The sequence below is a fragment of the Danio rerio genome, chromosome 5, assembly GCF_049306965.1.
Source record: "Danio rerio strain Tuebingen ecotype United States chromosome 5, GRCz12tu, whole genome shotgun sequence".
NCBI lineage: Eukaryota > Metazoa > Chordata > Actinopteri > Cypriniformes > Danionidae > Danio > Danio rerio.
In genome coordinates this window covers 75,546,937-75,563,607 of record NC_133180.1, presented here as the reverse complement: position 1 = coordinate 75,563,607, position 16,671 = coordinate 75,546,937, and the positions used below count along the sequence as shown (strand labels likewise).

At 35.1% G+C, this 16,671-nt stretch overlaps 1 protein-coding gene across 1 annotated transcript; it reads left to right on the top strand.

Moving 5' to 3' along the window:
* The first annotated feature begins 2,414 nt into the window (after positions 1-2,414).
* Positions 2,415-5,516, top strand: zgc:153044. The gene is given in 2 exon segments (NM_001045393.1): positions 2,415-2,459; positions 4,879-5,516. A coding segment is annotated over 1 exon segment (549 nt). The 5' UTR covers positions 2,415-2,459; positions 4,879-4,888; the 3' UTR covers positions 5,438-5,516.
* Positions 5,517-16,671: the final 11,155 nt, after the last annotated feature.

Below are 16,671 nucleotides of genomic sequence, written 5' to 3'. Positions count from 1 at the left end.
AGACTGTTGATGGAAACCAGTCTGATAACACGAACGTACAAGAAACATCCTTGAGTTTCAACACAGATGGTCTTTTGCGTCTATTGTGTCTCTGGTTTAGCTTTTTACAGGTTGGAGATCAGCTCCTAATAACTTATGGTGACCTCACCTCTAGGCATCATGTCGCCATCCATATCTGGAGTTAGATACAATGCTTCTTTGACGCATGCATTTAGAATTGTCTATTTCTGTTGTAACCAATGAGAACTGTTTACCTGGATCCCACCTTTTCTGGACTTGTGTAAAGAGTATAATTGTTGGATTGTTGTACTGTAAGTCAGAGCGGCCTAGGAACTCATTGCGAGTGTTGAAGCTGGCTTCTGCTGATGTAACTGCAAACTATCTTCAGTAAGCTTGATTTATTTATTTAAATCTCCGGCTCTTCTTCATCTACCAGACTGGTCATTCTTTGGGTCAAACTGTAAACTATCCCTACACAACAATGTGTGAATATATTCAGCCTCTAATGGCCAAAATTAATTAATTCTATTTTAATAATCACACTTTATAAAAACAGTCTGCAGAAACACTTTGATTGACATTCTCCCTTTGCACGTGTCATGGGAGTGGAAAAGCCCCGCCTACTAGTGACCATCCTTAGCATAAACAGCAGCCCTGAGTGAGAAGCAGCCGTCCGCCATTAGAGTTTTCTTATGTTTACATTTTCAGTTTTCACAGAGATAACATTAGTCCTTTTTTGAATCTGCCTCTATGCTGATGCACAGCCGTTTGTAGCTCCGCCTTCTTTTGAAAATCTCATTTGCATTTAAAGCGACAGTCGCCAAATGGACACAATTTGGATTAAGCCTAATACTGCATTCACACCAGACACAGATGAAGTGCCAAGTGCCAGTGATTTATGTTAAGTCAATACAAAGACACGAATATACATCCTGTGGCACAATACGCGTGAATTAGGCGGCGCTAACAACACGATTTGCAAAAAATGAATCAGCGCGAGTTGAGCATTTTTCATGTTTGATGCCTTTCACAAGTGTACTCAAGTTGAAAATCTGAAGTTCAGCGGACATTCGCACAGTGTTAACCAATCACAAGCTTTCTCTTGGGGGGGGGGTGATTATGACGTAGCATCTGCAGATGGTGTCCTGAGGGGAAATCCTCCTGCCGACACTGGACAACAGCTCATCAGACTGGGCTCAGCATAGTCGGAAGCATTGCTGGAAACTTCCATTATACAGGTACAGTTTCTGGAGCAGTTGATGAGCTTGGTGCACCTCTAAAAGGATCTAGTGGACTCGGACACGATGCCGAACGAATCTACACTGTTCCTAAAGCACATAAACACAGCTATTCTCTCAATAAAAGCCATGTTAGCCATTTAGCAATGAAGCTAAAGTCACCGGACAGACAGAAGCCCTGCCCATTACGCGAATCCGCATATATTGTGAAGTGAATTTGACGCACGAATAAGTAAACTCAAAATGTTCACGCGTCTATTCGCACGTGTCACGTCTGGTGTAAACAGCATTAAAGGAGCCATTTATAAAACATTATTTATGGGGTATTTTAAGCTGAAACTCTAGGGCCATCAGAGACTTATTTCACATCCTGTGTATATTAAGTCCCCTTAAAGCTCTCAGTTAAATCAAATTAACTTCTTAAGTCATGTCAAATTAGAGTCTTCGACAGCCAACCCGAATTAAACGTTCAACAGACCTGTTTATCTAACGTACAAGTGTCAATAAATGTCTCTAAATGTGAGCTCTGTGCTATTTTGGACACTCTACAGATGAATGTTGAGTTTAATCAAGTGTATACTGTGAAAATATATAGCCTAAATGTGATTGGTCACACTTTATTTTGATGGCCCGTTTGTTGAATTTAAGTTACTTTGCATCTACATGCAAACTAGTTCTCATTAGATTATAAGTAGACTGTTAGGTTGGGTTTAGTGTAAGTTGACATGTACTTGCAATGTTAGTTAAATGTCTGCTGAAGGAGCACTATCAACAGATATTAAGCAGACAGTCTGCTTATTACCATCAAAATAAAGTGTTACCATGCGCAAATCTGAGTGTTTCTTAACAAACATGATGGTAAGTACATGTAATATTGTGCACTTAAATGCACAGAGAAACATTTATGGTACTATTAATTCTATATTTATGTCTTTTTTTATTGCAGCTGTCATTATGCGTTACTGTAAATAATCATTTGTTATGAAAAACTTGCAATTTAATACACTAAAAATGACGTTAACTGCAATACTGACTTATTACTATCACAAAAGCATGTTTGTCTACAATTTTATGCAATATACCAAATAATAGAGAGAGCTTGCGATTGTATTGCAGTGTCTATTTCTCTTGGTAACGGCAGGAGGCGCTGTGTGCGCGCACTAGTGTTGCAGCCGCCTTTAGTAACAGAAGAAGAGTTCTTCAACTGACGGCTGCGTACAAGTGAGTGACAATATTGCATTGTTTTAACTTTATTTTTGTAGTTATACCCTGTTTATAAGCGCTTAAGTCACGGTTGAACAGTATTCTGTTAAAATGAGTCGCAAAGTATTTGTAGATAAACTGTCGTTTGGCGGGTTTAGACGATAAACTACACAAACAATATATTTCTCGTGTGGATGCAGGATAGTGACGCTCCTCCTGGTCGTTCAGTTTTCATAATTAACAGCATTAATAATTATAAATCTGTGCTTTATAGACTTGAACTTTGCTGAAGTGTTAATTTAAAGAGTAAAACGTTATTCAGTTTGTTCACTTGTAATCTAAAAGTTAGTTATCACGTTACTTTTTTCAGTGCTTACATTGATGGTAATTAGAGCATAAAGATAATATTGCAGTAATTTGATCATATTGTACAGTTTTGTCGATCCAAAACATTGGCTTTCTGTCTCTATTCATCCATTTTTCTATCTATCTATCTATCTATCTATCTATCTATCTATCTATCTATCTATCTATCTATCTATCTATCTATCTATCTGTTCTTTATCCACCCTTTTACACACCCATCCATTCATTATCCATCCATCAATCGGTCATTTATCTATATTTACCTATCATCCATCCATCCACCCATCTATCCATCCTTTATCCATATTTCTTTTATCCACCCATCCATTCATCCTTTATCTATTCATTCATTATCTTTCTATTCATCCATCCACCATCTATCCATAATTTATCCATACTTCTTTTGTCCACCCATCCTTTCTTTATCCATCCATTCATCCTTCTTTTATCCATCCATCCATCCATCTATCGCTTTTCCATCCATCCATCCTTTGTTTATTCATCCATTATCCATCCATCCATCCATTTATCCCTTTTCCATCCATCCTTTATTTATTTATCTTTTATCCATCCATCAATCAATCCATCCATCCATCCATCCATCCATCCATCCATCCTTTGTTTATTCATCCTTTATCCATCCATCTATCCCTTTTCCATCCATCCATCCTTTGTTTATTCATCCTTTATCTATCCATCCATTTATCCCTTTTCCATCCATCCTTTATTTATTCATCTTTTATCCATCCATCCATCCATCCATCTATCCCTTTTCCATCCATCCATCTTTTGTTTATTCATCCTTTATCCATACATCCATTTATCCCTTTTCCATCTATCCTTTATTTATTTATCTTTTATCCATCAATCAATCAATCCATCCATCCATCCATCCATCCATCCCTTTTCCATCCATCCATCCTTTATTTATTCATCCTTTATCCATCCATCTATCCATCCATCCATCCATCCATCCATCCATCTATCCCTTTTCCATCCATCCATCCTTTATTTATTCATCCTTTATCCATCCATCCATCTATCCCTTTTCCATCCATCCATCCTTTATTTATTCATCCTTTATCCATCCATCCATCCATCCATCCATCTATCCCTTTTCCATCCATCCATCCTTTATTTATTCATCCTTTATCCATCCATCCATCCATCCATCCATCCCTTTTCCATCCATCCATCCTTTATTTATTCATCCTTTATCCATCCATCCATCCATCCATCCATCCATCCATCCATCCATCTATCCCTTTTCCATCCATCCATCCTTTATTTATTCATCCTTTATCCATCCATCCATCTCTCCCTTTTCCATCCATCCTTTATTTATTGATCTTTTATCCATCCATCCATCCATCCATCCCTTTTCCATCCATCCATCCTTTTTATATTCATCCTTTATCCATCCATCCATCCATCTATCCCTTTTCCATGCATCCATCCTTTGTTTATTCATCCTTTATCCATCCATCCATCCATCCATCCAACCATTTATCCCTTTTCCATCCATCCTTTATTTATTTATCTTTTATCCATCCATCAATCAATCAATCAATCAATCCATCCATCCATCCATCCATCCATCCATCCATCTCTTTTCCATCCATCCATCCTTTATTTATTCATCCTTTATCCATCCATCCATCCATCTATCCCTTTTCCATCCATCCATCCTTTATTTATTCATCCTTTATCCATCCATCCATCCATCTATCCCTTTTCCATCCATCCATCCTTTATTTATTCATCCTTTATCCATCCATCCATCCATCTATCCCTTTTCCATCCATCCATCCTTTATTTATTCGTCCTTTATCCATCCATCCATCAGTTTATCCATCTTCTATCCATTCATCCTTTATTCCTTCATCCTTTATTCCTTCATCTTTTATCCTTCATCCATTCTTTATCCATTCATCCTTTAATCGTCAATTATTCATCCAGCCATCCTTTATCCGTCGATCCATCTGTTCAGACAGTTAAGCAACATCCCTGTAACCGTTCATATCATAATAGCATATGATTTTGAGTGTTTATGATTGTGTTTTTTCCCCAGTCTTGGCAGGATGTCATCAGGAAGCTTCTCCAGTCTCGGCGGCTTTGCTCAGGTCACAGATCATCTGTTCATCGGCACCAGCAAGACGGCGAGCGACTCCCGCATCCTCCAGTCTCTCCACATCACCTGCATCATCAACTCCACCCAGAACACACACAGCAGCGACACACACCTGCCGTCAGCACACTACATGCAGATCCCCGTCCCCGATGACCCCAGCTGCAGACTGAGTGAGTATTTCCACAGTGTTTCTGATAAGATCCAGCAGGTCAGCGAGGAGCGCGGCCGTGTGCTGCTTCACTGTAATGCAGGAGTGAGTCGCTCGGCGTCTCTGTGCTTGGCGTTTCTGATCAAACACCACCGCCTGACGCTCAGAGAAGCTCATCAGATGCTCAAAGCTAAAAGACCAATCATCAGGCCAAACAATGGCTTCTGGAGTCAGCTGGTGGAGTTTGAGTTATCAATACACGGGAGAAACACTGTCAGGATGATCGACTCGCCTGTCGGGATTATTCCAGATTTATACGAGAGGGAAACTAGAGGATTGATTCCACTTTAGGAAGGGACTTGTTGGTGTATTTGTATTTTTGTTAATGTTGATGTTATGCAATAAATGGCCAGTAGATGGCAGAATAATATTGAGTATGGCAGGAGGTTTTATTTATTAAAGGGTTAGTTCACTCTTTAATAAAAGGATTAAAATTATATCATTTTCCTACAAGTTTTTTTAATTATTCATTTGTTTATGTTACTGTACCCATTTTAATAGGTAATAAAAAATTAAGCCATTTATATATTTTTGGAAATATATATATTTATGAATCTTGTATTTTGCTCATCATTAACTTACATAAATTTAGCTGCTGGGCTCCATAATAATTTCTGAAAATGCATATATATATTACATTTCAGATTTAGGAACTGAGTTGTTTGGTGCGTTTGCGTTTCTGTTGATTCAGTAAATGTTAACGCAATAAATGGCCAGTAGATGGCAGAATAATATAGAGTATGGCAGCAGGTTTTAATTATTAAAGGGTTTGTTCACTCAAAAAAATCAATTAGGTCGTTTTCAAACCAGTTATATATATTTTTTGATTATTATTTAGATTTTTTTTATAATTATGCCAGCTTTAATATTGATTAAAACTTTAATCGTTTTTATTTATTTGAATATATCATCCAAATTTATATTTAAGAAATTGCCATGTACATTTACTGGTCATTAAACGATAATAAACCCACCTTTTAGGCTCTAATAATTCCTGAAAATACATTAATATATATATATATATATATATATATATATATATATATATATATATATATATATATACTGTATTTATATGTATGTATTTATACGTTTATTTATTTCAGATTTAAATGAGAGGGAAACTAGAGGATTGATTCCACTTCACGAAAGTACTTGATGGTTTAATGTGTTTGTGTTTCTGTTAATTTTGATGTTATGCCAGCAGCATACGGCAGCAGGTTTTAATTATTAAAGGGATAGTTAACCAAAAATTACAAGTATGTTACAAATACTTTTATTACTATTCGGCTGCTTTTCTTTATTAGTATGGTAAATTTTATAGTTAACTAAAACTAAAACCATTTTTATTTACTTGAATATGTCATTAAAAAAATACTTAAGATATGAAAAAAAAATCGTAAATTTTTTTTATTTACATTTACCCACTTGTATGTGTGTGTGTGTGTGTGTGTGTGTGTGTGTGTGTGTATATATATATATATATTTATTTATTTATTTATTTATTATTATTGTCTATTTATTTATTTTTTTCCAAATTTATATGAGATAGTTTGAAAACTTTTTTTAATCTGTTGATTTTTATTTTTATTATTATTATTTATTTTGGTAACTTTAACAGTGATTTAGGCTAAAAGTTTTTATTTATTTGAGTATATCAAAAAATTATATATTTTAAAATAGTCCATTAATTAAATAATTATAAACTCACATTTTAGGCTCGATAATAATTCCTGAAAATACATAAATGCATTTGATTTCAGATTTGTATGAGATTTACATTTATATAATTCAGTTAATTGGTGTTAATTTTTAATGTTATGCAATAAATGAACAGAAGATGGCAGAATAATATTGAATCCGGCAGCAGGTTTTAATTATTAAAGGGTTAGTTCACTCAAAAATTTTAATTAGGTCAGTTTCAAACCAATTTTAATTCTATACATTTCAGTTTAAATGAGAGAGAATCTAGAGGATTGATTCTACTTTAGGAAGTGAGTTGTTAGGTTGGTGTGTTTGTGTTTCATTGACACTTTTATTTAATAAATTGGGTTTTTGTTGGTATTATATAAATCACCGAAAGACCGCAGAATAATTATTTGTATTGCAACTTTAATAGTTAGTAAAATATAAAACTGTTTATTTAATACTTGCATAATAAACTCACCTAACTCAAACTAGTGTGTTTGTGTTTCTATTAATTTAGTAAATTGGCATAGATTTTGATGTTATGCAATAAATGGCCAGAAGATGGCAGAAATATTTGCGTATGGCAGCAGGTTTTAATTTTTAAAAAGGTAGTTCACTAAAAAAATAATACTTCTGTCATCATTTACTAACCCTTCACCTATTCCAAAACAGTTTGAGATTTTTTTTTTATTCTGTTGAACTCAAATGAAGCCGGTAACCATTGGCTTCCACAGTAATTTATTTATTTCCTACTATGGGAGTCAATTGTTACCGGTTTTCAACATTCTTCAAAATATCTTCTCTTGTGTTTAACAGAAGTAAAAAAGCATAAAGGTTTCAAGAGTAAGTGGTCATTTTTGGTTGTGATTATCTCTTAAAAATAGCTTAAGAATCAACAAATTAGATGTAGTAATAATAATAATAGATGTAAGATTAATTCTTAGTTGGGCACAGAGCTTTAGTTAATTTTTGTATTTTTGTATCTTATATGATTTATATATCATCTTTGTCTTTTTGCCAAACTTCATCAAATTTGCTGTATTAAGTGAACGAAAATGGCGTAAACAAATTTATCTCAAGTGGAAAAGTTACTACTATTAATAAACTCACTGAAAATACTAAAAAAGCACTGGGCACATATAGAAATGCAACAAAAATGTCTGTATAATTCAGAATTAAATAGTTGAAAATCACTGATAATATTAATGGCATTTTTTAAAATTCTAAAGCAGTAAAGATTATTCTCTATATGTTCAAAATGGATATCCACATATAACATTTACATGAACTTCACACATCCACTGAAAGTATCATTGGAACAGATAAAAGCATTGAGCAATGCACTGAACTGGGTAAGACAAATAAAGTTAGCCCAGTTTCCCATATATTTGTTAATTAATATCAAATTCTGAGATTTTTAATATGGTTTGAGTCCTCTAATAGTTTATGAACCTGCATGTCCAACATTTTTGTGGCTTCAACAAGAATGTTTTTGATCCGACAATATCTTTCAGCAAAAGCATTTTCTTTGGTGCCTAAAAGACAAATACCTTTAGTGAACAGAAAACAACAACAGCGCAAATCTGCTCTGACCACTTCAGCTGGAATATTGCATTGAGAGCCCAATAATGTTTGCAATGTAAAAAAACAAAATAAAACATGATTTCTTTCCCCATAACATTAGTGTTCTTCTAAATTACTGAAATTAAATGGGCAATTCTTACTGGTTATTCTTCTATTTCTTATGATCTATTGTTGTTTATGCATTTTATTGTGTGTAAATGTTATTAAATGTTTTCATATTTGCCTAAAGTTATTTTTGTGTATTGTGTTATTGATGGAGTTTTATTGGCTTCGGTTTTAGTCTTCAATGCTTTTGTAGAGATGGAAAATACACTCAGCGGCCACTTTATTAGGTACACCTTACTAGCACCAGGTTGGACCCACTTTTGCCTTCAGAACTGCCTTAATCCTTCGTGGCGTAGATTCAACAAGATACTGAAAATATTCCTCAGAGATTTTGCTCTAAATTGACATGATAGCATCACAAAGTTGCTGCAGATTTGTCGGCTGCACATGCATGATGCCAATCTCCAGTTCCACAAAGGGGCTCTATTGGATTGAGATCTGGTGACTGTGGTGGCCGTTTAAGTACAGTGAACTCATTGTCATGTTCAAAAAGTCAGTCTAAGATGATTCACGCTTTGACATGGTGTGTTATCCTGCTGGAAGCAACCATCAGAAGATGAGTACACTGTGCTCATAAAGGGATGGACATGGTCAGCAACATTACTCAGAAATTTGTTAATGAGCAGTTGGAGGCGACGTGGTGGTGCAGTGGGTAGCACGTTTAGCTGGGTCAGTTGGCATTTCTGTGTGGAGTTTGCATGTTCTGAGAGTGTAGGAATGTTTCCCAGTGATGGGTTGCGGCTGGAAGGGCATCCCCTGCTTAAAATATGCGCTGAATAAGTTGGCGGTTCATTCCACTGTGGCGACCCCGGATTAATAAAGGGACTAAGATGAAAAAAAAATGAAATGAATGAATGATACAATATAAATGGATCATGCAGACATATGTAACACCAGTACAATTAAATAAATACAATAAAAACATTCCAGATATATGTACAAAATGTTTGGAAGCTAGAGGAACCTTGTTTCACTGTATTTGGCAGTGCACTAAAATTAAATTATTTTAGGAAGAGGTGAGAGTTATATGTGAAAAAATTATTTCAAAACAAATCCTCCTCGACCCAAAGCTTTTTTTGCTAGGTTTATAGCCAGAGGACTTAAACTATAGTAGAAGCGAACAAGTATTTATAGACCTCAGCTTGCTTTATGCTAAAAGATGTGTAGCTTTGCTATGGACAAGGATGCAAAGACCAAATGCTACTCAATGGATAAGACAAATGTTGTCAAGTCTGCCATTAGAAAATATAACTTATATACTAAAAGCTAAACAACGTGTATTTGAAAACATATGGAGTCCTTTCATTAGTTATATCAAAGAGGTTGAATTGGAAGAAGTTGATGAATGATTTTTGATGGATAATGCAGTTGCAGCTTTATAGTTTTGCATTAATACATTATTTAATATATATTTGCTGTGCCTAGTACTCAGTATGATTATAATTGTCATGTTGGAGTAGATTACCATTATTGAAAAAAAGAGGAGCAGTTTTATTTTTATTTATTTATTTTTGTTGTTTGTTTGCTCGTTTGTTTGTTGTTTGCTTTTAGTTTTTATTATAAATATATATATATATATATATCCTTATATTTTGCATAATTTGTAAATGCAACAAGGTTATTATTGTTGTAAAATGTTTGCAAAATGTTGTATTTCAATGTGTACAAACTGAAAACGAAAAATAAAAATATTATGGAAAAAAAAAAAGAAATAAATGAATGAGCAGTTGGAGAGGTGTACCTAATAAAGTGGCCAGTGAGGGTAGATCTTTTGTACAGTATAACACAGTGGCTCTCAAACTGTGGTACGTGTACCACTAGTGGTACGCAGGCTTCCTTCTAGTGGTACGCAGAGGAATGAAATATGTCAAGTACATGCTACACACATTTTACAATTTATCAAAAATGATGTATATAATATGCCATATATGACATACAGCCTATATTTCTGAGGTAATCTGCCACGTTTTTTTTTTTAACTGTGCAGAGTTGTAGCTGCTTTACTGGGCCTGCTATGCCTCTGTATTTTAATACTGCTCATTGTGGTGGTACTTGAAGAGACAATTATTTTCTGAGGTGGTACTTGATGAAAAAAAGTTGGAGAACCACTGGTATAACAGAAATGATCCGACGAGATGATATGGTGTTTTCCTAGCCACAGGAATGTGTGTATTGCCACCTCTGGATTTTATGGACACGTGTTGGAAATTCACACACCCTGTTGGTGAATATTTGTTATGTGGCAACGCAGCATTAAAGTTTGCTTCCTTCTCTCGGCTTTCTTGAGTGTGTTTAAGGTCTTGTGTTTCTGCAGGGCATTGTTCAAATATTCCACGCCCGGGCTGGAAATGGCAGAAAGCTGCGCGGGGATTTCCTCCTTCCTGAATTGTTGAAGATCAAGCCTCAGTGCTTTTCTATTGTCTTGTTTTCACACAGGCTGAAAGTTATAAAACTGGTTGCCATTGTTTTGGTGCAGATTAATTCAGGTTAGGTTTATTTGTACAGCGCTTTTTACAGTGCTACTTTACTTTTACTTGTAGCGGGTTGGACCCCCTTTTGCCTTCAGAACTGCCTTAATCCATCATGGCAGAGATTTAACAAGCTACTGGAAATATTCCTCAGAGATTTTGCTCCATATTGACATGATAGCATCACACAGTTGCTGCAGATTTGTCGGCTGCACATTCATGATGCCAATCTTCCGTTCCACATTCCAAAGGAGCTCTATTGGATTGAGATCTGGTGACTGTGGAGGCCATTTGAGTCCAGTGAACTCATTGTCATATTCAAGAAAGCAGTCTGAGATGATTCTTGAAACTTTAGACAATGATTACTGTTTCAAAGCAGCTTTACAAAAGGTGCACATTAATACATTATAATCAAGTTATTATATACAGACTATTGCATCATATACAATTTTAATAGCATATAGGTGATGCCTATTAATACATGTTTAATGTAGTGTATTTGCATATTAAGTGTATGGGTTGTCCTCAAAGTCCTCGGTAGTTGGCATGATGTCTTCACAGGCCTTGGATCTCATCAGTGACTCAGTCTCTAGAGCCACAGGTGTCAAACTCAGTTCCTAAAGGGCCGCAGCTCTGCACAGTTTAGTTCCAACCCTAATTAAACACACCTGATCAAACTTATTGAGTCCTTCAGGCTTGTTTGAAACCTACAGGTAAGTGTGTTGGAGCAGGGTTGGAACTAAACTGTGCAGGGCTGCGGCCCTCCAGGAATTGAGTTTGACACCCCTGCTGTAGTCTAGAGACTGAGGAGTCATTGATGAGATCCAGTCTAGAGGCCTCGGGATGAGTAGTATCCCCACCCTTAGAATAAAGACAATGAATAGCGTATCTGCTGTTCATAGTGTATTTAAACAAGAGGTATTAAATTTCAATGCAGAAATAAAGCTCTATAAATAAAATAGGAGTTGAATAACCGAACATAAGTATTTCTAACAAAATGTCTGGTGCATTAAGACAGGAGAAGTGTGTCCTACAGGTGGTTTGTCAAGCCCACTCATCTGCATCGAGCACACTCATGCATCATACTGGTATGTGATGGACTGGGGGGAGTGTGTCTGAGCCTCACTCTCATTATCAGGAAGGCTGTTCCAGAGTTTAGGAGCCATAAATGAGAAGGCTCGACCTCCTTTAGTGGAGTTTTCTATTCTGGGTACTACCAGAAGCCCTGAGTTTTGATCTTAAAGAGCGGGTTGGGTTACAGTTATTACAGTACACTGAAAACCCTAATAAGTTGACTGAACTAAATTAATTGAGTAAACATCATTTAGGAAATACTTAAAAGAAGAAGAAAAAAATTTGAAGGGGGATAATAATTTTGACTTCAAGTGGTTTGTTCTGTGGACAATTGTAAAAATAATGTTTCTAAAAGGGCTAATAATATTAACATCAGCAATTTTATATATTTTTTAGAAATATTTTTTTAGTATTCCAGCTGATCTAAAAGACTTTGTCTAAAAGAAAATAGAAGATATTGTAAAAAAAAATGTTAATTTGTGAAATCTTTGAAAAATAATTTAAATTTAATTAATAAGGCTAATAATTTAACTTTAAACTATATATATATATATATATATATATATATATATATATATATATATATATATATATATATATATATATATATATTCCCAATATTGTTTTATTTTACAATATGGAAATAAGTCTGTAAAATAACTGAAAATGTACGGACAGTTTATCACAAGGTGTTTGTAGCGTGATATACAACACCAACCCAGACAATATAGCACTGCAAACTATTTAACATGTTCATAAAAGTCACTTTTTTAAAGGTTAAAAGTTGTTGAGAGAAAGATCCAATAATACATAAATAGAAACTTTTTAAAAATATGGAAAACTGCTAATTTACCAATAAAGATCTCTCATAGGTTTACATGTAAATTGGTATCATAACAGTCCATGAAGGCATTTAAAAGGAAACTAAAAAAGGGAAGAGAGAATAGGGGGTTTTATATTGACATTTCATACATCTGTTTTTGATTTACTCCTTTGCAATAATGAGTACTGCATTAGTCTGAAACATCTTCATCATCATTACTGTTATAGAAATATATGTGTATTGCATTAATGAAACATTTTATTATAAATGAAAAACTGAAAACGAACTATTTTGGCAGACCTATGAAGTCTATCACACTGCGAAAAACGCTTGTCTTAGAGTTTTTGTCTTGTTTCTAGATATCTAAAAAATATTAAATCAAGAAGCATTTTCGAGATGAGCACAAAATATTGTCTGGTTTTATGAAATAATATGCCAAAATTAAGTGAGTTTGTTTTCTTAAAATAAGCCAATGTGTAAGAAAAATAATCTTGTTTGGCTTTTTTGTTAAGAAAAATCTCACATAATTTTGACATTTGTAATATTAACTATTTTTTTAATATTTCCCAAATGCAGAGCAAGCATTTTTTCACCGTATTTAAACATTTTTATTCCTGGAGAAAGACTTATTTATATTAATTTGGCTGGATTAAAAGCAAAATGTATTTATTTATTTATTTTTACCTTTTTCTTAGGACAACACCTAACCTAAATTAACCTAGTCGAGCCTTTAAATTGCATTTTAAGCTGAATACTAGTATCTTGCAAAATATCTAGTCAAATATTATGTGCTGTCAACATGACAAAGACAAAAGAAATTAGTTATTAAGTCTATCATATTTAAAAATGTGTTGAAAAAATCTCTCCTTTAACATCACTTGGGAAATATTTGATCAATAATTACTTCCACGAGGGCTAATCGTTTTGACTCTAAACACTGTGACCAGACAATGTTTTTCCCTATATACATTTAGGGTGTAGTAGAATCCGAATTGGACAACCCAGGCTCATTCTGAGAATATAGTCCCGCGGACGTTTCTGGAGACCGTGAAATACGTCCTGGGAGGTATGTATTTGTGCAGTGTTTGTTTTCCCGAATCCGCGAGAGGCCGCTGTGCGCGTTTTCACATCTCAAATGTCTCTCGCGAGTGCCGTTCTCGCGTAAACCCACACGAGGCCGCTGTCAAACGATCGTTCATCTAACTGGCTGAATGATTGACTGGGCGACCGGCCAATCAGCCAACCCACCCTCCTCCTCCTTCCCTAAACCCAAGCAGTTTTACGGATTGACCCGCTCGCTTTCTTCCCTAAACCCAACCAACAATTTACAAAAGTAAAAAAGCCGTCCAAAAAAAGAAAAGCCCTCGTCTGATTTGTACGACGTTTTCGGATTTTACCACATTCTCACTCTGTTATGAACTCGTTCACTTTATTTTTTGGATTCTGTTTTTGTCTTACTTGATTTCTGAAACCGCTCTTCCCCAGACTCGAACCCGGTCGTTGTTGTGGTCAGCTCCTCTCTGCGTCTCAAGTCTGCTGACGTACGCGACGAGCTAACCGGACAAACTGGTTGCGGCGGGAAAGCCCTCCACACGGAGGTAATCGAACGGTGTCACACCACCCCATAGCGATCGCTTAAAAAATGAAATGCAGCCATACGTACCTCCGGCTACATAATAAGTCTCCAGAAACATCCGCAGGACTACGTTTTCAGAATGAGCCTGGTTTGGAATTGGAATGCAGCATGTGTCGTAAATGCTGCTCCATCTGAAAGCAGGTGCTCCAGATTTACTTCTGATTACAGAACTGGCTTTACTGACAAACTGCACTTGACATACGCCTTTGTTTAATCGTGCAGCTCTATTTTTAATCAGTTTTTACTGTTGACAATATTCTGAATGCTATAATAAGCTATTTTCACAACAAGTTGTGAGTTACTGTATATCGTTTTGCTGTATTATTACAAACATCAAAAAAGTGCGCAAATAAATAAAAGTATATAAAAATTGCTTGAAAACAGTGATGGGTAGCTGCTATCTTCATTTATTTGGTCACTAATAGTGTTTCAATGCTTGGATTTTATATTATTACTTATTTATTTAATGTCATTTAGATATTTATTTATATTAGTACTTGTATATGTGCAAACATTTCCCCCCTCACTGTTTACAATGCGTCCATATCTCTTCTCCATACTGCATGAATGTTCTGCAGCTCGGTCAGAGGGCTGGCATGAATGGAGCAGGTTGTGTGTTAATGGACAGCGAGCAGGCAGAGGAATGTAATGACGCAATCACAACCCAAACCGTCACGTGTTGATTGTATGGGAACTGCCACTATTAATCTTCAACTTACATAATGATAAGTCTGCTACTTAAAGGGACAGTTCACTCAAAACATGAGCATTTTCTCATTATGCTACCTCATCTAAAGCTTCATAAAGCAATTATTAAAGGTGATTTCTTTTATTCGTTCAGTTTTCTGTGGCTTAATGCATTTTTCATCAGGGGACGCCACATTGGAATGAACCGCCAACTATACCAGCAAATGTTTTGCATAGTGGATGCCCTTCCAGCTGCAACCCAGCACTGGGCAATAGCATTTTATTAGGTAAAATATATCACAAATGAATGATAGAAGTGTTATTACAATGACACAGCACAAAGTATGCTGCTATAATATGTTTAGAATAAAATTACATGTAATTTAACAGCAGATATTAATCTAATATTACTTCAGGCTCACTTGGTTCTTCATACAACAAACATACACAGATTGCGCCCTCATTTTAGGACAGGGGTCAAATCGAGTTTACAGACCCCCGACTAAGACTTTATTTAGTGATTAACAAGCCGATAATCATCACAAATTTAGATAAATGTAACAAATTTCATACATTTTTCTTTAGCTTAGTTCCTTTTTTATCAGGGATCGCCACAGTAGAATGAACCACTAACTATTCAAGCATATGTTTATATGTTTGCCTTTCAAGTCGCAACCCAATACTGGGAAATATAACTAATTTTATTGAATAAAATGTGTCAAAAGTGAATGATATACTATGACACAACACAAAGTATGCTGTTATAATATGTTTAGAATAAAATTGCATGTGATTTATACAGGAGACATAAGTCTAATATTCTTTTAGGCTCATTAATGACTCATTTGTCACAGTATGAATTGGTTCTTTACACAACATACCAATATTGCTCTCATATTTAGGACTAGGGGTCATATTGAGAGTTTAAAGACCCCTATAAGACTTTGTTTGCTGTTTAACAACTCATAACACAAATATTTTATATAAATATAACTTATTTAATTTGTTTTCCTTCAGCTTAGTCCCTTATTTATCAGGGGTTGCCACAGCGGAATGAACCACCAGCTGTTCCAGCATATGTTTATATGTTAGCCTTTCAGGTCGCAACCCAATACTGGGAAATATAACAAATTTTATTTAATAAAAATGTCTAATATTATTTCAAGCTCATTATTGACTAATTTGCCACAGTAATAATTGGTTCTTCATACAACAAACATACACAGATTGCTCTCATATTTTAGGACCGGGGTCATATTAAGAGTTTAAAGACCCCTTGCTGTTTAACAAGCCGATAATCATCCCAAATTTAGATAAATGTAACAAATTTCATTAATTTTTTTTCAGCTTAGTTCCTTATTTATCAGGGATCGCCACAGTGGAATGAACCACCAACTATTCCAGCATATGTTTATTTGCCTTTTAAATCGCAACCCATGGGAAATATAACTAATTTTAT